General features: G+C 47.4%; 1 protein-coding gene across 1 annotated transcript in view; it reads left to right on the plus strand.

Annotated features, from left to right (window-relative positions):
• The window catches only part of LOC147716780 (aflatoxin B1 aldehyde reductase member 2-like), a 387,565-nt gene that overhangs the window by 293,670 nt on the left and 68,037 nt on the right, over positions 1 to 25,858 (plus strand). The window contains exon 5 of the mRNA XM_086923731.1: positions 3,037 to 3,136. Coding sequence (XP_086779857.1) covers positions 3,037 to 3,136 — 100 coding nt within the window. The remainder of the gene's footprint in view (positions 1 to 3,036; positions 3,137 to 25,858) is intronic.

A 25,858-nucleotide genomic window follows, 5' to 3' on the forward strand; every position in this document is an offset into this window, starting at 1 on the left:
TGAAGGCGGGCAAGGCCCAGCGGGCAAAACTCAGAGGCCACAGCAAGAATTCTCAACTCACAGCGAAAGCAAACATCCCGACGGCACAGTACAGTCCCGAGCCCCAAAACACCCCAACTATGTGGACCCCCCTTCCTCCAGAACCCCGCACACCCAGCTCCACACTGCCCCCAACTCCCTTCCCCCCAACAGACCCCCCAACTCGAGACATTCCCCTGCAACTCCCCTTCCTCCCACCGCTTCTCAAGCCATTCAAAAAAGTCATTGTCCCAGTCCGGTCCGTATCGGACAAGGCCGTGGAAAGTCGATTGAGTGGACGTCCAGCCACCACCACCAGCACCCCCGCCCCCCCTACCCCTAGAACCCTCGCACCTGCAATGATGAGAAGCTAATGTAGACTCCCCCCGGAGTAAGTTCAGGCCGTCCAGGCCACATCGCTGTTCGTTGTCGCTCTGGAGGCCTCCTGGATAGCGCTCGACATGTCCGCCCGAATCGTGGGCGAGTCAGGCCTCACAGGCGGCGGGGAGCGCCTCTCCCCGATCTGCTGCCAGCCGTCTCGAGTGCTTCGCCTGCGGCGCGGCGCCGGGGTGTCCGTATCCGAAGCCGTGATCCCCAACACTGCGCAGACATCCTGGAGGGACCGAAGCTGATGCAATGTCCCATTCCACCGGAAGATCAATCGGAAGGGGTGCCCCCACGAATACTGCGTTTCATGCTCCCGAAGGAAGTCCGTGGCAATTTTAAATGTTTTCCTCTTCTGCAGCGTGATCGTGGATAAGTCTTGATATAGAGCCACCGGGTGATCTCTGAAGCGGAAAGGCTGCTGCCGCCGCGCCTCGCGGAGAATCCGTTCCTTCAAGGGGAAGTCCGGCAGAAAGGCCAAAATGTCCGGGGGGGGGGCGCCGAGGCCCTGCGAGGGCGGCCCACCCTGTGCGCCCTGTCGATACGGACTTGGAAGTCCTCAGACTCCCCCAAGATTTCGCGGAAGAGGGCGCCCAGGTAGGCGGCCACGTCTTCACCCTCCTCGTTGGACGGAACACCCCGGACCCTGATATTGTTCCGCCTGGACCGGTTTTCAAGGTCTTCGGCGTGGGCCTGCAGCTCAATCTGTTGACCTTGCTCCCGCAGCCGTAGGACCTCCTGCTGCAGGTGGGTGATCTCTTCGTCTCTAGAATGACCAGCCGCTTCCACAGTGTTAACTCGCTCCCCCAGGGAGTCCACTTCTCTCCGGACTTCCCGGACCTCTCCGGCCACCTCCTGCTTCAAAGTTTGAAAATCCTCCCTCAAGGAGCTAAACAGCGACTCCAGGAACGATCGGGTCACTGGGGCTCTCCGCCGTCAGCGCCCCTGGAGTGAGCCCCAACATGTCCGGCAAAGTCCGGTCGCCTCTTCTCTGACCCCTGGCATTCGACATCTCGGTGAGGTGGGAGTCACCAATATCCATAGCTCGGCGAGGAGGCGCCAAAGGTCGGGGCAGCCGAGTAGCAGAAGCTGGCCGGGCATTCAATCGCCGATTAGGGGGCACTGCAGATCAGAGGCCCCGGTCGAGGCTGGGCGGCTGCTCCAAGGTCTCCAAAATGGCTGCCCGTTAGTCAATGGGGCCAACGCCCAGGGAACGAGGCCGACCCCCGTCACGGGTCCACATGCAGGACGCACAGTCAAAGGGCAGGCCCACAGGGCGCGAGGCAACCAGGGCCAGCTCGCCTGGATGTGCAAATACGCTGGAGGCGCGACCTTACTCCGCCGCGTCCAGGGGTGGACCGGAGCAGCCACGTGGGGTAGGCCTTCTCGAGCCCCGGTCTCGCGTAGTTGCCGTAGGCCGGCTACGCTTCAGTCGCCATCCTCCGTTCGGCTCCGCTCCGTCGACGAAGGCCGCCTCGGCACCCACCCAGTCGCTGCGGTGCGGGTACGCCGGCAGGCCACTCGCAGTCGCTGGGTCACTTCGCCGGAACACCAAGCCTGAAGGTCTTGCGGCTCTCGGGCCTCCCACAGGCCGATCAGCGGGCACCGTCTCAGTCGGTACCCGAGCGGAATCACCGCCGCGGTGGGACACCTGAAGCTCACCAACTGCTCTACACCACCACAGGGATCACCAGGTGTGGTAGCCGCTCGATCTGGGGGAGATCAGCGGCTGTAAGCGGTGCAGGGTTTCCAGGGGCTCGGGAGCTCTCGGCAAGTGCGTCCTCTCAGCCCGCCATCTTGGCCACGCCCCGGAATGAGCACTTTAAAAAGCAACATGGAAGCGGATGACAAGAAGTGTGTGGTTGCACTGGATGCAATAGACTGTTTGGGCATTTAAGGCTTTAACAACTGAGACTTGAGGTGGGCCTGTGATGGCTGTATGTGACAACCAAGGCTCTGTTGAGGCATGTGAGGCTTTACCTGGGTGTGTTGTAAATGTACCTGGACATATGGGGGATTTTAAGTGAACCAGGCCATACCGGGCTGTGCCTGGGTATTCAAGGCTATACCAGGCATATTATGTTGTACTTGGGATCTAACCCTGAATCTTGCACATCATGTGTCCACCTCGGTATATAAAGTTGCACTTAGCAGATGCCTGCTGGCCTATCATTGCTATGCCCCTGCAATGTTATGGCTGCTCCGCTGGAAAAACATGGCAACATCCTAGTTAATGTAAGCTCGGTAAGTGAACCATTGTATCTGCTTTAGTAACACCTTTCATTTATTATATTACTCTTCCACATATTGTAGTTATTTTAACCCCAGTGAAGACTCATCCTTCGATGCCTTTAGGGCCGTTGGTTATTTAGGGTCCCTCGCTATGATGCCATTTTGGAGATTTAAGGTTATGTGATGAAGTCATTGCAGGGGGTGTCCCTAGGCATTTGTTGTCACTTCTGATAGTGCTGGGATTGAAGGGAATAACGTCACTGATTGAAGAAAAATTATTCCGTTCACATTTTTGTCTGCTGTTCTGTTCATGAATGGTGTTCTTTGGTTCGCAGCTGTTTGCTGCTCTCCTCTGATGTTCTTTTCATGCCTCTATCTGATTTCTTTGTTTGGTCTCTCTAGGTGGTTTATTGACTGGAAGGTACAGGTATGAGGATCAAGAGAAGAGTCATCCAACGAGCAGGTTCTTTGGCCACTCATGGGCAGAAGTGTACCGGAAAAGGTGAGATGCCTGTTCACTCATACCCAATGCGAAGAATTCGTATAGAACCTTGGGAACAATTGGCTTTGGGGAGGAAACTGGGGTACTGCACTTCCATGACTAGAAATGCAGAATGCGTCCCTCGTGTTTGTCTACTGCTTAATCCTGTGTTTCCTCAGTTACGTTTTGATTACTTATTTAAATTTCGCAGTTGCTGGTCCTGCATATGGCCACATTAGCAGGTCTCGGTGCTCATTGGAGTACGATTTTGCGCACAGACCAAATGCCTATGGAATTGGTTTACACTTTACAGTATCCCATGCTCGTCGAGGTGTTACCCATTCCTTGCACAGAAGGGCTGACTGCAGTGCCAAGTGTACATGAAGGGTGGGATTTTCAGGGCACACAAGATGGTCTCCAAAGGATATGCGGGTTGGTCCTTATGTGCATAGTGGATGGGTTTATCAGGGCCCTTGAGCTCAGAGGGATGGGAATCAGAGGGTATGTGCCCATAAGACAATCCTTGTAAGGCTCTATGCACAAGGGGTAGGGTATTCACAGCCCAGTGGAACACAAGCGGAGATTTGTAGGGCTGTACATTTAAGAGCTGGTGGGCAGGTCCCCTGCACAGGATGTGAAATTCTCTCATGGCCTTATACATGGAATTATATTTGCAGTTTGCTGTGTGCAGTGCGCTTCCGGACATGATTTGAAGTAACATTCACTTGGCGATGTTGCCCTGCCATGTTATGTTTCTTGTTAGACCTGTGTGTTTCCCCCTAGTGAGGTTCAAACTCATGCAACTCCACTTGAGGTACTCCTCTGTAACTGATATAAGGCATCAGAGTTGGGCCTTGATGTCGGGATCTGTCGGGAGAGACGGTTCACCCAGTGCTTTCACACCTTCCATCTCACCCTCTCTGGAGTTGGACATCAGTGTCAATAGAAGACCTATAGGAAAGATACATAAGGTAAAGAGAGAGAGAGCGAAAAACGCTGGATCTGGATTTTTGGCTGTAGGAGTGTTGTTAATTTCATAGGACTGTCTTGAAGCAGGTGGAATCTGCCCTCTGGTATAGGGACTTGCACTGATCGAAGCAATCGCATTCAACCAAAACATACAGTCAATAATACAGTGACACGGGCTAACTGCTTTCTAAAGCATCATGCTATGAGGAAGCCAGGGAAACACAGAGACAAATCCTGTGAAAACCATAAGTAACGTGAGCAGCCAGCTGTCGGGTAAAGGGAGGAAACAGCGAAGTGAAGCACAGGAATAAACCGGAAGGATGCAGCGCTCAGAGGAACCGGAGAGGGAGAAAACAACCAAAGCTGGGTGGTAACTGGTTAAAAGAGCAAGGAGAAAATATAACACAAGTTGCAAAAGTTTGTATGTATTTTTTTGAACTTCCCCTGGCCTCTTTGACCTGCAAGAACTATTGTGACCCAGACGTGAGCGGTGCAAACCGCTATTGAAAATAACCTGCGATTGTCTGTTATGAAGTGTGTTCCTTTATTGAGAGACTAGCGCTGTTCTCTACACTGACAATATCCACTTCTGTTTGTCCGTCTGTTTTGCTAAGTAGAAGTATTAGACTTACCTGAGGGCGGTTACTTGGACCAGGAGCAAGGCTTGTATTGGGAACGGGCTGGAAGTGTGAACATGACTGACCCCGCTTACTGTATTTGTACTGTCTGATAACTTTCGGGTGTATCCGGGAGCACTTGTTGTTGGGCTTCCAGTCATTTTTGGCACCTAAGTACCAAAGGTAAACATTGTATGGATCTGTGATAGATATCTGCTTCCTGCAGGCACAACATGGTTTAAAGCCTGTAGTCTTTGGAGGTGATATTGTTCCTAGCACATTATTGTGATAACAGTTTTTTAGCACTCCATAAACACCCCCACACAGTTGGGGCGCGGAGAGGACCCCACATCAGCACGCATTAGTGTTACATGGAGGCCATTTTGTTCACCAGAACTTGAACAGGGCTGGCCTTGATGGAAGGCACTGAGCCTTGAAAGCTATCTGGATGGCACTCCGTTCCGAAGAGGATGTGGTGCCTCTGCCCATCAGAGACGAAAGGCCTTTGATCTCCACCGCATCCAGGTGCACCCTCCCACCCCAGTCTAGAGCGAATACATTTGTCCCACCTGTGAGCTCTTGATAGAGTAGTGAGAATGGTCTCCCGTAAGTTAGGTTGAAATCCTTTATCTACCTTTGAAGGTTCCAGGCTGCCCTGCCTGAAACCCAGATGTGTCTGAGAGGCACTCCCACTGCTAAGCCCATTGAAAGTGGGAGTTCATTGAAGAGGCCACATGGACTAATGTGCATAAGGCACTACCAGGATACACAAAGCCAGGAGACCAAGTAGCCTCAGAACCGTTAGGGCTAGAATACAGGATTAAGCAAAAAATATCAGGATCATATCCTGAATATACTGGATTTTCTGCATGGGCAGATAAAGGTTGGAATGCCACGGTGTCCAGAGTGGCACCCGTGAAGGGTCCATTCCACACTGGTGAAAGATGGAATTTTGTCTTGTTGATTAAGAACACCAGACAAGGCAGTAGCAAGATGGTCATGTATAGAAGGTCCATGACACTGACAAGCCCACCTTCATCATTCAGTCGTCACTGTGCCTGCATAAGTGTACTCTCAGCCTGTGAAGATGAGCATGACCATCGCCTTCTCTTTCATAAACAGCTGTGGGCAAAGGTGCAGCCAAACGGCAGGATAGTGGTTCCTTTAACAGGTGGTGGAAAAACCTTTTGGATTCAAGATGGGTACATTCAGCAAGTCCAAGGACACTATCCAGTACCGATGTTGGTATTTGAATTTTGTTCTCCGTCCAAGCCTACGTTCCTTTTTGGGCACCAAGTAACAGGAGAAGCACCTATTGTCCTTTTCCTTCTCTGACTCTCTGCTGCCCCTTTGACCAGCAATGACTGGGCATATTTGTCACGGTTGGAGGCATGTTTTGCCCAAGTCTCAGTGAAAATAGGAAGAACTGGAGGGAGATGGACCAAAGCGAAGCGAAATTGTGTAACTATGATGGACAGCCTTCAGGTCCCAGTGGCCCTGCTTGTTGGGGGAAATAAAAGCTTATTCTTCAACTCTACTAGCTTCAGGTGACTTTGATGGGGGAATCAGAAGGACGTGGCAGGGGCTATCTTTGAACTGCTCCAAAGCGGAGTCTGCCTTCTCTCCCAACAGCGTAGTGCCATCAAAAGGCATATCCAGGAGGGATGCCTGCACCGAGGTAACTGTATATTGCCACACTAGTGGCCCTCAAAGCCGTTGGCGTGCACCTCTGCTCGCAAACTTTTCTTGGTCGAATCCCGTCCTTCGTGCACTGTCTCAGCAAAGATATTCCTCATGGCCTTCGGCTAAGATCTCACTCACCAGATCCAAGAGGGAATAAGTGTACCTCCCAAACTAGCAGAGAGCATTAGGAGACTGCAGTGCTAAATTGGCAGAGCACAACATCATCTTGGCAAATGCATCAGTGCGCTTCAAGATTCTTTCAGGAAAAGCATCAGGAAAAATGTTTGGGTTCACTTTGCTGGTGAAAGCTCGTGGTATGTGACTGTCCTATGATGGATTCTGAGTCTCGAAGGTGTGATCATCCAGAACTGCTTTATAGCACCTAGTGATGGAGTAACTTGGCGGCGGCGCTGAGCATGGTTTTGACCACGCCACAGTCAAAGTGCCCGTCAATTCTTCCTTGAAAGATAGCAAAGGCTCTGAAGTTGAAGGGCCAGGTTACAAAATATGTGTAAGCAAATTAGCTTTAGTTTCCAAGGTTGGCAATTGTAGTTCCGACGCATCTGCAGCCCTAGAGACCCCTATGGTAATGGAGTCGTTTTCTCCAGGAAGGCAACTGTATAGTACAGTTTCCTCTCTGCTGAAGTATCATGACCACCGGCAATTTAAGGTCAAAATACAGACCATCATCAGTATAGTCAGGCGAGGTAACAAATTGTATGCCTTCTCCTCATCATCCGCGTCACTTGGAACATTGTGAAAGTCCTGTATGGTGCCTGTATGGAAACACTGGCGCCGAGGAAAAGCCACTGCCAGAGAGTCCTCCCCAACCATGGCTGTGCCTTACTAATCTTGTAATGAAACTTTGGTCGAGAACTACCTCGTTTCTACTCTGGGCTCACGATCTGTAGTGGAGGGTGCCCAAATAACCTTCTTGAGTTTGGGCAATCTTATCAGATAGAGAAAACTACTCTGGTGGAACAACTCTACCTTTATGGTGCTTAGTCAACAATAAAACGTGAATTATTATTGGACATTTGAAAAATTACTAGCTTCCTCCTTTCAAGATCTCCATAACACCTGAACAAATATCTCAAATATGAACATGACCTTTATTATTTCATAACCATTTATTCTGCATGATAAATTCATCAAAAGGTTCAAATTAATCGAAGCGTTAATCACAGTGTCCTTGTATATAGTATGCTATTATACGATGAGATGAGAGTATGGTTCGCCTGGAGACCGTCCCCTGCGTCCCTGAACGCTGAGTTTTTTTGTGCATAATCTGACCTAGTAGTGTTAAGGGAATGGTCCGTAACTGCGTGCTTTCTTTGGCCTTCGTGGGCTTATCGTGGTGTACGGTTAACACATTTCAGCCTTGAGGAGTATCCCATGCACCATTTGAAGCCCACTGGCGGGGTTAGTTATTATCAAGGGAAGCCCTGCCAGTGGAAGTCAAACTGGGGGCTGCAGCAGATCCATAGAGCTCTAAGGCACTCTTGGGGAACCTGTAACATAGCTTATAGTTGATGCATTGCCTCTTTGAAACCCTCCTTTTGGGCGGTTGAGGATGGCCAGGTAAATTCAGGCACTTTGATTCCAGCTGTGGCATGGGATCAGAGTTGGACAATTAGATTATTGCCTTAGGAATGCCAATTGCACAACCTCTACTTAGATCCTGAGAAACTGGGAAGAGGACTCCTGTCTGTACTTCTTCTGTTTACACTGAGATTTGTCCATGGACTTCGTCTTGGACTTACCCAGGTACGGAGACCCGGGAACTGCTAACCTTATTTTTTTTTGTGCTATGTGACATACAAATGTGTCTCCCGCTCCATGATGGCCTTCAGCTGCATCAGGAAGTATTTGTCCTATAATTTTGAATCCTGCTTCCATCCAAGTTACCAAAGACAGAATTCTGGTCGGTCTGTGACAGATATGTGGAGCTCGGCTTGAAGCCTGTAGTTGTCCTGTGGTGATGAGGGGGATATGTACCTAGCACGCTGTCACTGAAAAGAAACTTGAGAAAACTAGTGAAGAACAGATATAAGTTCAGAAGAGGAGCTGCAGATTCATGTCAAACACATGGAAAAAGAAACTGATATCACTGTGCAGAAGTGGTGCTTATATATGCCTTCACGCTTCCACATCCGGAGTTGGGACAAAACTGTTGCGTAATTCAGGGGTACTAATTGTCAGTGCAATGGAGCAGTTTCTGGAAAATGTTTCTGGATCCATTGTGGCGCCTGGGTTAATTAAAAATGTGTTGAATCTTAGAAGTAGCCATCAAATACACAGGATCAAAATATTTTCAGGCTGAGCCTCTAGCATTGCTAAAAGATATACTGTTGGTGTGTATATATACATTATTCAACATAATACATGTGAGCAAATGCACAGAACATACACACCACAAACCCTTGGCACAAGCATTTATTAGTTAGTGCTTAATAACACACAAAATAATGGAAGCGGCCCAAAGATTTTCTTAGGACCCCGCTGCCGGTTACAGATGTTGTTGAAGACCAAGGATGTCTAGTTTTGGTTTCAGCTCTTGACTCGCTCTTCCACCAGTGTACACTTTTCTTAACCACACTCATGCAGGTTCTTTCATCGGCCTTTTTTTGGTCTCGTTGAGACATGCAGTATACACTATAGTGTATATAAGCTCCTCCCACTCTCCACCCATCAGTTTCATTGGCTTGTGTCCTAAATGCTGCCTTCCGATTGGTTGTAGGCTTGTTAGTCCCTCCTTATGATGGACAGGTCTTCAGTTGTGTCCTTCCAAGGCTATTGGCCCCTTTACTGCACAGACTACTTTCTTCCAGTGCATTCTCACGCCCCCAAACTATTGCATTGCTAATGCTTGTTTTCTATTGTTTTATTTGTCTCTTCCCTTTGAGATCTCTCTTTAATTATTTATGATTAATGCAGTCCAGCCATGGCTCGAACAATGTTTTTAGGTCGAGTTTACTCAAACCTATTGCTGTCAATCCAAAAGCTGACTTTTTACGATGCGGATTTTCAAAAGTTCACATGAATCCCAATCACGTGACCTGCTCTCATGCACAAGCCTTCCCCCTGCCAGCAGCTTTCTCCCTTCACAGCCATCTGTTCCTCTCTCCCCGCCCCCCGCCATCACTTATTCACAGCCGCAGGCCGTCTTAATTGCTTTTTTTTTTCAGCCTGGCTACTTCAAAGGGTTTCATTTCCTGGCTACTTCAAAGGGTTTCATTTCGCTGCCGATTTCGTAATTTTCCAAAGTGGCATTCATTTATCTTGTTGCTTTTTCCTTGCTGGCTCATGGCGCTACTCCCAGTTAATCTAATCTCCCCATACTGTTCCCACACAACATCTCCGGCCCCTTGCAGTTTATTTGTAGTGCCATTGTTTTCGCAATGGCACCCGCTTGTTTGAGTTGTTGTTTTCCGCCCGTCGCAGACCTCCATCGACACTTCCTCCCTGTCTGCATTTTAATTGATGCCACACCTCTTGGCTTCTTCTGTCGCTGATCCTGGAGGACACACTCAAGGACATTGTACCACACGCATCTGGTTGTGATTTCCCCCTCTCTGGAAGCCCGTTTCTACTATCCGGCACTAGGAGGAGAGGGCTGCCCCCACCCCATGCTTTTGTTTGTAAGCTCAGCATGGGACGCGTGTCACATGCGCACAGGAGCCAGGGCGTGCACAAGGTACTCCCTGTCTCGTTACCCGAAGGGCATGCCACCGGGAGGTGGACCACACACACATACCCAAGCTAAGCTGCAATCACTTCCAGGCTTGCGCAGCCATGCAGAAACTCTTTCCAGGAATCAGTTATCTAAAGAGCCCAACACTCACTCAGAGTACACCCTCAGCAAGACTCGCGTATTGCCTCATAACCAATGCCCCCCCATACGTTTTAGAACCCCGTGGTACCGGCCGCTACTTAGCTGGCTGTTTTTGCACCGTGTCGTGTCCAACGTAGAAAACATGCCCCACTCCCTCAATTAATGAAATGCATTAAGGGTCTGGCGTGAGATATAAACCGTGTCTCTCCCATTTTCGGTAAAAATGTGTTGCAGGCAGCCCGTTTTTTTTTTCCTGTTTTGGGGTTTCCGTCTTTATTTTTGCCCGCCCAGGCACAAACAATACATTTTTTTTCTTGTCGCAGCGAGATCATTGGCTACAGCGGCCTCCTCAGCTGCCAATATTTTAATGGGATATTTTCCGTCCATGGAGCGGTTTCGGTTTCGTATGCTGGGTGTGTTTTTGTTGGTTATGTTCTTTACTTAGTGATCCTATTTGTATTTCAACATCCTGTGAAATGTTACATGTGCTTAGAAATATATACCCTCTCGTGCATATTCAATATTGTGAAGAATGTCGTATATCCACTATTGAGATTGCGCAATCTCATTTCATCAATCGAGAAGCCAGGGGCTTTGGGCGGTGTGTAATGTGTGCTGGTGTCAGTCTAGTGAGATGTGTCTCACTGTGTTTACTGGAAGCACTCCGCGCTACTACAACTTGCAGTCCTCTCATGCGTGCTCCGTGGGGGCGCAGGGTCAGTGGCCTCTTGCCCAGACCACGGCTGGAGCTCCGGACCTCCCCATTTGTTCCGGAAAATCCCTCGCATTGTGTACAGTGCTGGTTTTCCTGTTTCAGGCTAACTACAGAGGCGCCATGTTGTGCTTTTTTTCTAAAATTTTTAATTTAGATGAAGCTTCATTGCCTCCTCCCCTCTCTCCTCTCCCCCTCCATTCCTTCTTACTCTTCTCTCTCTCCATTCCTTATGTCACCCCCTCCATTCCTTCTTTGCCCTCTCTGCTGTCGCCTCTTCCATTCCGTGCCTGCTAACCTTCACACCTCTGCTTCTACACTCCCACGCCTTCATTCTTTGGGTCTCCACATGTGCGCTTTAAGGCTGTTACAATGTTTCTCAAAATAACTATGCAATGCACAAGGAGTTAATATTCTGAAACTGATTCCTATGCCCCAAAAATCAAATCCCCTGTGAGTGGACTGTTCACCCCTTACATAAATTCACTTCACCCCCCCCATCCTAACATCTGGTATGCTAGTAAGGCCTGCCCCTCGGTGGCATGGCTCAGGCTGTCCAGTCTGGCAGAGCCTCCATTCAGTGCCCACTGCTCAGGCCAGCTGCCCCCAGTGCACATCTACTAGGCACATCCGCAAATAAAACAGAAACCATTTCCAGACACACACTCTCCTGGGAGCAGTCACTGGGTTTTAATAAAATGTAAAAGTAATTCCAGCATGTGCGTTAACGACATGCACCGTAGTACATAATGCCACCAGATTATGTTTTTAAAGATTTCGCTCCTGAGATATTGGGCATTCACAGATTCATGTTCCACTGCATCTAGGTGTAAAAGGAGGGCGTGCAGGCTCCTGTGATGTTGGGTGTTCACAGATTCATGTTACCACTTTATCTAGTTTAGTTTTTAATGATTGAATTTTTTTAAATGCGCTATACACTTTGTTTATTCTGTACAAATGGCAGTGGGCTGTGTTTGATCTGTTGGCTGGCAGGCCCGGGAAATGTGCTGAGTTGCTGTAAATAGATCATCTTTATGTTTGTATTTGCTGTAGCATAAATATTCAAAGCAGAGCACCCCTCGTACAAATTTGGAGGCTTACAGCCTCATAAAGGCATGATGGTAGTAGTGGAGCAATGACACTGCCTCTCCCTTTCTTTGGCACTCCAGCCCTGCCCCCTTATGCCCCCTCTTCACTTATCCATGTCATCCTGGATTGTGTGGAAAAGTATGTCATGACGTGCAGGCAGGAACTTTCAACAACCATGTGTATCTATCTTTTCCCTCTTGCAAATATTTCTATCACTCATATACACAATACATTCACCTTGTGATTTGCACCATGTCAAACGTGATCTTTTACTAGCACACACTTCACTCCAGTACACCACACCCCTCGCTCTCCATCATATGCAATCATGCGCAGTTACAGAAGCGGAGGAAAGCTTACACTGCTGCTGCCTGTGATGTATAAGTGTGTCAACTTGTTAACCGCTTGCGTTCTCATTTTGGTGGTCTTTCAGGGTGCCAGTTTGTGCATTTCACTATGTGTTCACATTCTGCACGCTTTTCTTTGTTCAGTGTTTTTTATTTCCAGTAGGTAGCTACCAAAGCGTGTCTGTCTGTCTGTCTGTCTGTCTGTCTGTCTGTCTGTCTGTCCCCCTCACTCTATCTGTTTGTCTATCGCCCTCACTCTATCTATCTGTCTATCGCCCTCACTCTATCTGTCTGTCTATCGCCCTCACTCTATCTGTCTGTCTATCGCCCTCACTCTATCTGTCTGTCTATCTATCTATCTGTCGCCCTCCCTCCATCTCCCTCTATCTATCTATCTGTCACCCTCCCTCTATCTATCGCCCTCCCTCTATCTATCGCCCTCTATCTATCTGTCGCCCGCCCTCTATCTATCTGTCGCCCTCCATCTATCTGTCGCCCTCTATCTATCTCTCTATCGCCCTCTATCTATCTATCTGTTGCCCTCTATCTATCTATCGCCCTCTATCTATCTATCGCCCTCTATCTATCTATCGCCCTCTATCTATCTATCTGTTGCCCTCTATCTATCTGTTGCCCTCTATCTATCTATCGCCCTCTATCTATCTGTCGCCCTCCCTCTATCGCCCTCTATCTATCTATCTGTCGCCCTCCCTCTATCTATCTGTCGCCCTCCCTCTATCGCCCTCTATCTATCTGTCGCCCTCCCTCTATCGCCCTCTATCTATCTGTCGCCCTCCCTCTATCTATCTGTCACCCTCCCTCTATCGCCTTCTATCTATCTATCTATCTGTCGCCCTCACTCTATCTCTTGCCCTCACTCTATCTATCTATTGCCCTCACTCTATTGCCCCTCACTCTATCGCCCTCACTCTATCGCCCTCACTCTATCGCCCTCTATCTATCTATCTGTCACCCTCCCTCTATCTATCACCCTCTATCTATCTGTCGCCCTCCCTCTATCGCCCTCTATCTATCTGTCGCCCGCCCTCTATCTATCTGTCGCCCTCCCTCTATCTGTCACCCTCTATCTATCTCTCTATCGCCCTCTATCTATCTATCTGTTGCCCTCTATCTATCTATCGCCCTCTATCTATCTATCGCCCTCTATCTATCTGTTGCCCTCTATCTATCTGTTGCCCTCTATCTATCTGTTGCCCTCTATCTATCTATCGCCCTCTATCTATCTGTCGCCCTCCCTCTATCGCCCTCTATCTATCTATCGCCCTCCCTCTATCTATCTGTCGCCCTCCCTCTATCGCCCTCTATCTATCTGTCGCCCTCCCTCTATCTATCTGTCACCCTCCCTCTATCGCCTCCTATCTATCTATCTATCTGTCGCCCTCACTCTATCTCTTGCCCTCACTCTATCTATCTATTGCCCTCACTCTATTGCCCCTCACTCTATCGCCCTCACTCTATCGCCCTCACTCTATCTATCGCCCTCTATCTATCTGTCTGTCGCCCTCCCTCTATTTGTCGCCCTCTATCTATCGCCCTCCCTCTATCTATCACCCTCTATCTATCTATCTGTCACCCTCCCTCTATCTATCACCCTCTATCTATCTGTCGCCCTCCCTCTATCGCCCTCTATCTATCTATCTGTCGCCCTCCCTCTATCTATCGCCCTCTATCTATCTATCTGTCGCCCTCCCTCTATCTGTCGCCCTCTATCTATCTATCTGTCACCCTCCCTCTATCTGTCACCCTCTATCTATCTATCTGTCGCCCTCCCTCTATCTGTCGCCCTCCCTCTATCTGTCGCCCTCCCTCTATCTGTCGCCCTCCCTCTATATGTCGCCCTCCCTCTATCTGTCGCCCTCCCTCTATCTGTCGCACTCCCTCTATCTGTCGCCCTCCCTCTATCTGTCGCCCTCCCTCTATCTGTCGCCCTCCCTCTATCTGTCGCCCTCCCTCTATCTGTCGCCCTCCCTCTATCTGTCGCCCTCCCTCTATCTGTCGCCCTCCCTCTATCTGTTGCCCTCTATCTATCTATCTGTCGCCCTCTATCTATCTATCTGTCGCCCTCTATCTATCTATCTGTCGCCCTCTATCTATCTATCTGTCGCCCTCTATCTATCTGTCGCCCTCTATCTATCTGTCGCCCTCTATCTATCTGTCGCCCTCTATCTATATGTCGCCCTCTATCTATCTGTCGCCCTCTATCTATTGCCCTCACTCTATCTATTGCCCTCACTCTGTCTATCGCCATCACTCTATCTATCTGTCTATCTATAGCCCTCACTCTATCTATCGCCCTCTATCTATCTGTCGTACTCCCTCTATCTGTCGCCCTCTATCCATCTATCTGTCGCCCTCCCTCTATCTGTTGCCCTCTATTTATCAATCTGTCGCCCTCTATTTATCAATCTGTCGCCCTCTATTTATCAATCTGTCGCCCTCTATTTATCAATCTGTCGCCCTCTATTTATCAATCTGTCGCCCTCAATCTATCTATTTGTCGCCCTCACTCTATCTCTTGCCCTCACTCTACCTCCCCTCACTCTATCTATTTATCTATCGCCCTCACTCTATCTATCGCCCTCACTCTATCTGTCTATCTATCTCCCTCACTCTATCTGTCTATCTATCGCCCTCACTCTATCTGTCTATCGCCCTCTCTATCTGTCTATCTATCGCACTCACTATCTGTCGCCATCACTCTATCTATCTGTATATCTATCGCCCTCACTCTATCTACCACCCTCTATCTATCTATCTGTCGCCCTCCCTCTATCTATCACCCTCACTCTATCTATCTATCGCACTCACTCTATCGCATCACCACAGCATCACTCAGCACCACCACAGCATCACTCAGGGGCACCACAACATCACTATGCACTACCACAGCATCACTGAACGCCACAGCATCTCTCGTCGCCACCACAGCATCACTCAGAACCACCACAGCATCCCTCAGCACCACCACAGCATCCCTCAGCATCACCACAGCACCACTCGGCACAACCACAGCACCACTCAGCGCAACCACAGCATCACTCAGCGCAACCACAGCATCACTCAGCGCAACCACAGCATCACTCAGCACCACCACAGCATCACTGGTTCAAATATGTTCTCTCAATGTTTCAAACTTTATTACAAATGTCACAAAAAGATGTTCCTATTTCACTTCTGTTCTTGGATTTTCGTCACTGAACATAATCTTCACAAAAGTTATTTACAAATGTTTAAGCTATTTCCATTATAAATTACAATCACCTATTCAAGTATTAATTATTTAAAAAAATAAAAGCCATTCTTATTTTTAATATCAATACATCTAAGTCACGTAAATACAAAACATGTTGCATTACAAATGCTATAGGTGTCACATTTGCGAAAGTTATAACTATTGACATTGTAAATGACAAAGCTACTAATTTAGCTATTTTCAAAAACAACACATAAATAAAAGAAATTTCATTTACAAAACCAATAGCTCAAACTTTCCTAATACGAGACCTATTGCATTGCAAATGCTTGTGTTCGAGGCATATGGGCTGCAGATGGTACATTATGAATAGATCGCCATCTGGTGTTGGGCTCGGATGATTGCACTTTGTTTTTCTCTTGGAGAGTCTTTTGTATCTTGGTGACTCCTCCCTTGGTTGGTAGTGCGCATGGGCATCGGCTCCATCCTTAGATTGTTTTTTTCCGCCATCGGGTTCGGATGAGGATCGAGACGCTCCAGATAAACTTCAGAAGAAAGTGATTTATCGGCGCGTATTCCCTTTCCAATTCGACAGTATTGTTATCGAACGCGTTCATTTCCATTCCGACGCGTTGCAAATTCAAAATCGAAGAGAAAAACTTGGATCTACGTCGAAGAACAGGAGGCCTTTCTCGACGCAGTCAAGCCCGGAGTCCATGGAAAGGACTCCATTAAAAAAATGTCCAACGTGTGGTGCTAAGTTCCCACACAAGGACCTACACGAGGTGTGCAACCTCTGTCTATCGCCTGAACACGAATCCAGGGACTGCGAAGCCTGTGCAGCATTCTCCTCCAAGCTAACGATTAGAAATCGTCGAGCTCGAAGACACGAGGTTTCCAGAATGCAGGCGGAAGCGATCCCGGAGCTGTTCGGAGACGAACAAATCGAGGAAGAAGAGGACCAGTCGGGGTCGGAAGGGGACCAGTCGGAGGTTGAAGAACTCATCGAGCAACAAACCGTGAGTGACGACGTCCCCTTACCGAAAAACCAACCCCGTGCGGTAACGACCCCGCCCTCGGGCCCGGTCAAACCGCTGAAAAAAGTTTCCGACGCCCCGCCCTCGGGCCCGGCAACGAAACCGAAACTGAAACCGAAACACTCGGACTCCCACCATGTCGGATCCGAGAAAAGGGCGACATCGACTTCGGCACCGAGGCTACATACAAAGGACAGCTCGGTATCGAAACATTCCATGTCGAAACATAAATATGACTTATCGCCCAAGATACACTCGATACCCAGAAAGTCTGAATCGAGCAGACATTCGGTGTCGAAAACAACAAGATCTGACGATCGAAAACAAAAGCACCTCTCGGAACCAGGACCTTCGGTACCGATTCAGGAGCAACAGACAGATCCCAAACAAAAGATCTTGTTTATTGATCCACAAACTGGGAAAGTGGTCACGAAGAAGAGAAAGAGTGAACAGTCAGAAGATAAAACTCTTCCTTCAAAAAAGAGAACAATGGGGACGAATATAACTCCTCCTGCTTCTCCTCGTCCTAGAGTCACACCCTCTTCTCCTATTCCTCACAATAGGCCAAATATTCCTACACCTTCCACACCAAGACCAGCTACACCTCAGTCAGATGTAGACAGTGATCTGGGGGAGGGAGAACCTCAAGAGGATGACGAAACTATCCCAGATGAGGAGGACCCATGGGAAAATTATGATGTAGGGTCAGATGAGGACAACGACCCAGAGCTATATCCCTCAAAGCCTTCACCACCTGATAACACAGGTTTTGTGCAGCTCATTAATAGGGCAGCAAAATATCACAAACTAGATATGCATACAGAACCACAAATAGAGGATTTCTTGTTAGAAACTCTACCTAATGCACAGAGAACAGGTACTCTTCCTATGTTGAAGGGTCTTCTTAGTCACACAGAGGAAATATTCGAAAACCCAGTGAGAGCCAGGGTGTTAAACCCAAGAATTGATAAAAAATACAAAGCGGCTCCAAAGGACCCAATATTTATTAGAGGGCATGTACCTCTAGACTCGCTGGTGGTCTCAAACGCTCGTAAAAGAGCAAACTCATTATCTACAGGACAGGCTCCTCCACCAGATAAAGAGTCGAAGTTAATAGATGCATCAGGCAAAAGAGTAGCATCACAGGCAGCGAATAGCTGGCGTATAGCCAATACACAAGCACTACTCGCACGGTACGACAGGGCACATTATGATGAGTTAGAAAAACTTCTCACACATCTCCCAAAAGAACATCAGAAAAAGGCAGATCAATTAATACAGGAAGGTAAAATAATAACCAATACTTCCATTAAGTGTGCATTAGACGCAGCAGACACTGCAGCAAGGTCTATTAACACCAGTGTCATGCTAAGAAGGCATGCATGGCTTAGAATCTCAGGATTCAAACAAGAAGTACAAACAGCCCTACTGAACAAACCATTTGATCAGAAGACATTGTTTGGTTCAAGCACAGACGAGACATTAGAAAAAATGAAGAAAGATACGGAAACGGCTAAGTCAATGGGAGCATTGCAACAGCCAACACACAGAGGTTCCTTTCGTAGATCCACCTATAGAGGGGGCTCAAAGAACACAGGAACGAATCAGCAATCCACATCTTTCACACCAACATCACCCAGAGGTAATTCAAGAGGCAGTTACAGAGGTAACAACAATAAGGGTAGAGGCCGCGGAAATAATAACAACCGCAACGCCTCAACACCAAAACAGTGACTTCATAGAGCTCCCCCCAGACCACATAACACCGGTCGGGGGACGTCTATCACAGTTCCTACCTGTCTGGGAAGACATCACGTCAGACAAGTGGGTGAGACAAATTATCCAACATGGTTATTGCCTAGAACTCACAGCTACCCCACCAAACATCCCCCCCAAACAGCGTCCAATGAGTCAAGATCATCTGACATTGTTAAGAGAAGAAGTTCTAGCACTTCTACAAAAGCATGCAATAGAGAAGGTCCCAAAAGATCAACAAGGAACAGGAGTATACTCTCTATACTTCCTGATCCCCAAAAAGGACGGGTCCCTAAGACCAATATTAGACCTCAGACCTCTCAATGCTTACATAAATTCGGAGCATTTCCACATGGTCACGCTCCAACAAGTACTCCCTTTACTGAAGAAAGGGGACTTTCTTTCTACACTGGATCTAAAAGACGCTTACTTTCATATCCCAATTCACAAAGCCCACAGGAAATACCTAAGGTTTGTGTTAGAAGGACAACACTATCAGTTCAAAGTCCTTCCGTTCGGTGTCACAACAGCACCAAGAGTTTTCACAAAATGTCTAGCTGTGGTGGCAGCACACCTAAGAAGACAACAAATACATGTCTTCCCATACTTGGACGATTGGCTAATAAAGGCCAAGTCAAAGGAAGAATGTCTTCACAACACACAGAAGACAAATCAATTGCTGCACCACCTAGGGTTCACGGTGAACTACAAAAAATCACACCTGCAACCAAACCAGATTCATCAATACCTGGGGGCTACAGTAGACACAGAAAAGGCAATAGCATACCCCAACCCAATCAGAGTACAGACAATGGTCGGGTTAATACAAAGATTTCAACCACAACACTCACTACCAGCACGAGTGTTTATGCAACTATTAGGCATGATGTCCTCCTGCATACTGCTAATACCACATGCCAGACTACAAATGCGCCCACTACAAGAGTGTCTAGTGACACAGTGGAATCAGGCTCAAGGTCAGATTACAGATCTGGTGTTGGTAAACGACCGGACGTATCGCTCTCTGAAGTGGTGGAACACAGAAAACATTTCCAAGGGACGGTCGTTCCTAGAGCCAATTCCACAAGTGATAATAACAGCGGACGCATCGCTCTCCGGATGGGGAGCGCATATGGACAGATACACAGTGCCGGGGAAGTGGAGTGTGCAGCAAAAGAAACTGCACATCAACTACCTAGAACTATTAGCAATATTTCTAGCACTAAAAGCTTTCCAAATGCAAATAACAGGCAAAGCAGTCCTGATCAGAACAGACAACATGACTGCAATGTATTATATTCAAAAACAGGGGGGACACACTCTCTCCAACTGTCCAGACTAGCACAGGACATATGGAGATGGGCCATTCCTCAAAAGATCTACCTGTTAGCGGAACACCTACCAGGAGTTCAAAATCAAATAGCAGACATCCTAAGCAGACAGTCAGAACAAGTACACGAATGGGAGCTGCACGACCAAATACTACAGCCATTCTTCCAAAAATGGGGGCAACCAGAGATAGATCTGTTTGCCAATCATCAGAACGCAAAATGCAAAGAATTCGCATCCAGGTACCCACACCAACGGTCCCAGGGCAATGCACTGTGGATAAATTGGTCCAACAAATTTGCTTACGCGTTCCCTCCTCTACCACTAATTCCATTACTGGTTCGGAAACTGCAGCAACACTCAATGACAATGATACTAGTGGCACCCACGTGGGCAAGACAGCCGTGGTTCACCACGCTGCTACAACTCTCACAAGTACCACATCAAAAGCTAAGGTTATTACCCATGCATCTTACACAGAACCATGGAGAAATAATGCACCCAGATCCCAAACAACTGAACCTAGCGATATGGCTCCTGAGGTCATAGAGTTTGGGTATTTAGATTTACCACCAGAATGCATGGAAATCATTAAACAAGCAAGACGTCCTACCACCAGAGCATGCTATGCAGCAAAATGGAAGAGGTTTGCTATACACTGTAACAGTAAGCACATCAACCCTCTGGACGCATCCACTAAACAAATCATTTGCTATTTATTACACTTACAGCAATGTAACTTGGCATATACCTCTATCAGAGTTCATCTCGCAGCCGTAGCGGCGTACCTACAAAACAGGCAACATCTGTCACTGTTTAAAGTACCAGCAATTAAAGCTTTCATGGAAGGACTCAAAAGAGTCATTCCACCAAGAAGACCACCTTCCCCAGTCTGGAATCTCAACATAGTGCTTACCAGACTAATGGGGCCACCCTTTGAACCTATGCATAGGTGTGAAATACAATTCCTCACATGGAAGGTGGCCTTCCTCATAGCTATCACGTCACTTAGAAGAGTAAGTGAACTGCAGGCTTTTACGATTCAAGAACCATTTATGCAGCTACACCAAAATAAAGTGGTTCTTAGAACAAACCCAAAATTCTTACCGAAGGTTATTTCAGCATTCCACATCAATCAGTCAGTGGAATTACCGGTTTTCTTTCCAAAACCACAAACAGTAGCTGAAAGAGCCCTACATACATTGGATGTTAGAAGGGCCATATTGTACTACATAGAAAGAACACAAACTTTCAGAAAGACAAAACAGCTATTTGTTGCGTTTTCTCCTACACATAAAGGCAATCCCATCTCCAAAGCGGGCATTGCCAGATGGATTGTAAAATGCATTCAAATATGCTACTTAAAGGCAAAGAGAACATTAACTGTTCCTCCTAGAGCTCACTCTACACGTAAACTAGGAGCATCTATGGCATTTCTGGGAAACATTCCACTAGATGACATATGCAAAGCGGCTACCTGGGTTACACCGCACACCTTCACAAAACACTATTGTGTAGATGTGCACACAACACAACAAGCTAGAGTGGGACAAGCAGTATTAAAAACATTGTTTCAGACAGTTGCAACAGACACGGGCGACCACCGCTAGGGAGAGAACTGCTGTATACTTACCAGTATGCATCTGTTCTTGGCATAGAGGGCTGCAGAGTGGTACATGCCCTCCCAGCCTCCCCGGAAACCTGTGTCTGTTCCAACATTATCTTATTTAGATACACTTACATGGGCACTCTTATCTGTATTCTACTATACTACTCCATCTAACCCTACTATGGCAAAACAATCTAAGGATGGAGCCGATGCCCATGCGCACTACCAACCAAGGGAGGAGTCACCAAGATACAAAAGACTCTCCAAGAGAAAAACAAAGTGCAATCATCCGAGCCCAACACCAGATGGCGATCTATTCATAATGTACCACTCTGCAGCCCTCTATGCCAAGAACAGATGCATACTGGTAAGTAGCATATTCCTTATTTGTCTCTCCCACTTTTTATTTATTTATGATGAGGTGATAGACTATGCTGAGGCTCGAACCCTGCTCCCCAGCTTGAAAGTCAGCAGCTTTATATGTTAAACCACCTCGTCCCTGCAAGACAAGCCCCCTTAAAGGAGTTTATCTTTGTTTCCCTCGCCAGGTAACCCTCCCCCCAGGCACCCACCATTAACCCCTTCCTCCGTCTCGCTTTCCCTGCGCTCCCCCGTAAATGCATGGGAAGTGTGCAAGCGCTATCACTTTTAATGTAAACAGCCTTAGAACTCTCTTCCAGATCCCCTCCCTGACAGCCCTCACAACATCTATGCACATTTGGGAATTTGGAGACAGGGGTTGGTAACCATTTTATAACAGTTTTTATTTTTTTGAAGTTTGTATACATCGCAACTCAACCCAAATGTATTTGAGCGATTTATTCGAGCACTAGCTACATTACACAAGTACACATTTATTTTTTGGGTAGGGACGCTGAGACGAGTCCGAGACTCGAACTAGGGTCTCCGATCCAAAATCAGCAGCCGGGGCTGTTGGGCCACAACATCTACCCAAGTCCTTCTAGATTGTGCTAATCTCACATTTCAAAGGTATGCAAATACCCTCATTGAAATATGGCCAGTAAAATAGAGTTAGGCTTCTTTCTAACTTCTCTTTAATCTAATGACGGCAGACGGCAGTGCTCCTTGCATCTCAGTTCAGGTAGGTTTTCAAGCAGCCCCTGCTTCAGTCTATACTTATCCACTTTTATAACATACACACATGTCGGTTTTTCCTCCTGTAATGCACAGTTTGCTACCTCTTGTATCTTTGTTTGCTCACAATTGTCACTTTTGCCTCATGTAACTTAACGTTTGTTTTGAAATTTGTTCACTTGTAATTTTCTCCTCACGTATCAGTCCTGTTCCTATTGTGAAGTGCTCTGACACCTTCGGGCAAAGTCCGCGCTATATAAAAACGCATAAAATAAATAAATAAATCAGCGTGTTCGTTCGTAGTGTATAGTTTTAGTCGCTGCCTCTGTTCTGTTATATGCTATACTGCTACGTCCGGGTCACTAAGGGGCATCTGCTGCTGTAAATCCTCATCTCTGATGAACTGCGTGTTTTAGGGGTAGGGTCCATCTGACCAGGCTTGGCGGCTCTGTGCTGCAGCTTCGCCCAAAATAAACAGACGACAAACATATACTGTAGCAAAAAAGGCCACTTTATTTAGATCAGGCAAACTCTCTGAAACTAGAAATACTCTTTATTTCATCATGTATACACAATTTGGTGAAGTGGGCCAAAACCTTTCACATTACTTAAATGTTGAACTTTCAGACCAAAACCATCAATATATATATATTTAGTACCTTTTTCCAAAAACCTTGTTTTTTTCCTTTCGTATCCAAAAGGATGGGTAAGCCAGCTCCAGACTTACCCACCCCCAAACATCGCCCCTCAGGCCTATCTCCCAGAGTAACCGGTCTAATAGTGGCATAAAAGCTTTTTTTTTGGGGTGGGCGGGTGGGATTTTGCCGCAATAAACCACACCTCCCGCCTCCCTGCCAAGCTCCTCACAACTGCCTCGCGCCTAAGGCGCAGTTACTAATTACCGGCAGCGCGCGCCTGGTCCCAGCCCCTTCAAATCAATCCTTGCCCCGGGTCTGTTCCATCTGGGCGAAAAACCCCAGGGGGAGACTGCTCGCGCTACGCTCCCCCTGGGGCCCCCATCGCCCAAAATAAACAGACCACAAACATATACTGTAGCAAAAAAGGCCACTTTATTTAGATCAGGTAAACTCTCTGAAACTAGAAATACTCTTTATTTCATCATGTATACACAATTTGGTAAAGTGGGCCAAAACCTTTCACATTACTTAAATGTTGAACTTTCAGACCAAAACCATCAATATATATATATTTTGTACCTTTTTCCAAAAACCTTGTTTTTCCCCTTTCGTATCCAAAAGGACGGGTAAGCCCACTCCAGACTTACCCACCCCCAAACATCGCCACCTAGAAAAGCCAACGAGTTTTCCTGGTCCCCACCCTTCCTCTAAAACAAAGATGAGCGTGGTGTATTGCACATTGCACCATAGATTTACACTAAGCTCCTGAGCTAAAAAATCATGCAGCTCCAATAAATAGTAGGCAAGGCCCAATTGTGAGAGGTGCACACCATCGTTCTTGAGTAAGTGGCCTTCTTTGCTAGTGATATTCTCATGAGATATGTAAGTGATACCCATTGCCGAACAAAAACCTTTCATCGCCCGGTTGAGTTTTCTGCGGGCTTTGTCCATTGCTGACTGGTCTCGAGCATGCCTCCACGGCTGCCTATAAATAAATTCTGTCCATGCAATGTGAGTGCCCAACCAGTTATTCTTTATCACTGCTAAATCTAGCTGCATATGTTTAATCAATGTTAAACCCGAAAGGGACACTAAATCGTTCTCACCGAGATGTGTTACCAAAAGTTCTAGTGGCCTTCTGTCATACCTCATTTTGTCAATGGTCGGAAATAGAGCATCCCACCTCATTCCTCCCTTGCCGCACCACCTCACTTCATGTCTTGCACTGGGTAAGCCAAGGGCTCGTCCATAAATCTGCTGCTCTGCAAAGAGGACTGCCCACTTGACAAAAGAATGTCCCACTATCCACACCTGCTTTTTCCAAAGGCAATTAGCACGAATGTCACCTAAATAGGAAAAAGCAATTAGCAACAAAAACAACAGCTCAAAAGAAAAACACTAGCATTATTTGCGCACATAGCGAGCACAGCAACCGGATTTCCATCTTCCTATTCTCCTAATAGCTTCCCAACCCATCCCTAATCTTGCCGCCTCCGTGGCTGCCCCAATTCTAAATGAATGAGTCGCAAAGGCTGCAGGGTTTTCCCCGAGTAAAAGCAATGTTTTCCTTAAAACAGTTAACAACTGGGCACTGGTAATCTTATGACCTGATCTATGCACAAATATGGCACCTTGTTTGGAATTGGACGCTGAGTTGAAGTTTGCCGACTTTATATCACATTTGGCCAAATCTGTACCCTCGCCCAGGAAATGTATCATTCTTAAGCCTCTTCAACAGACGTGTAAGACACCGCTGTATCCTGTTGAGAAATGAAATCATTTATTGATGTGCCTTCCGGCCAAGACAAGTGTTGAATCATTCTAAAATCGGCAGGTGGCTTTTTTGGAATGACCCCCAACGGAGAGACAATCAGGTTAGGCAAAGGGCAATGCAAAAAGGGGCCCGCTGTTCTACCCAAAGCTACCTCTTCCTCCAACTTGGCTCTTACGATCTACGGTAATTCTTTAGCTGATCTGAGATTATCAGCCCAACGCCCAACTCGAGGACCCTGGTAGCTTATCTTGAACCCCTCTTTAAATCCCCAAAACAATTTACTTGCCACTTGCCTGTCAGGATCGCTATCTAACCAGGGAGCCAATGCCTCTAACTTAACTGGGCTATGAGCTTTTTGCCATAAGAGGGAATGTCGCACCCCGTCCTCTGGCACTAAAGCCCTGGTCTTGTGTTCTTTGTCCGCCTGCCCCTGATCCTCCTGCAAAACATTGGATAATGGCATGTCGCCCATTAGAATCCCATACTACCCACCACTGCTGCTAAACGCATGTTAACTGATCCGCTCTATCTTGAAATTGCGAGTGAACTTTCTTCACCTGTTCTCTGTTTTTTGACCTCTTCCTTGTAGTTGCTGGGTCTGCTCTTGACTTCTGCAACGCGTTAAAAAAGGAGGTTGCCCGCTGTCCCGAGGGGCTTGTTCTTCTCGGGTCTTCCGCTACTAGGTTTGGGCTAACTGGAGGTTTCGGGGAAAACAGAAACACCGGTGACTTAAGTAGAGGTTTTAGGGAAGGTTTTATTGGAATATAAGTCTTTTTAATCAAAGGTGCTGCTCGCTCCTGGAACTGAGCTGCGAGGTCTAAAGAAAAAGTATCTTGCTCCAGCTTGTTCGGTTAACGAGATGGTCCAGACAGGGAACATCCTTCCATTCTGGTCTCCTCCGCTCCGTACCGAAAAAGGAAAAGTGGGGTCAGAGAACTGGTTGGACCGTATAACACTCGTTAGGGCCGGGAGTGAGGGAAACCAGTGGTGTTATGTGAACTCTATACAAGTCGTGAGGTAGGAGTGCACGTGAGGGAAGG

This window comes from Lissotriton vulgaris, chromosome 5, assembly GCF_964263255.1.
Source record: "Lissotriton vulgaris chromosome 5, aLisVul1.2, whole genome shotgun sequence".
Taxonomy (NCBI): Eukaryota; Metazoa; Chordata; class Amphibia; order Caudata; family Salamandridae; genus Lissotriton; species Lissotriton vulgaris.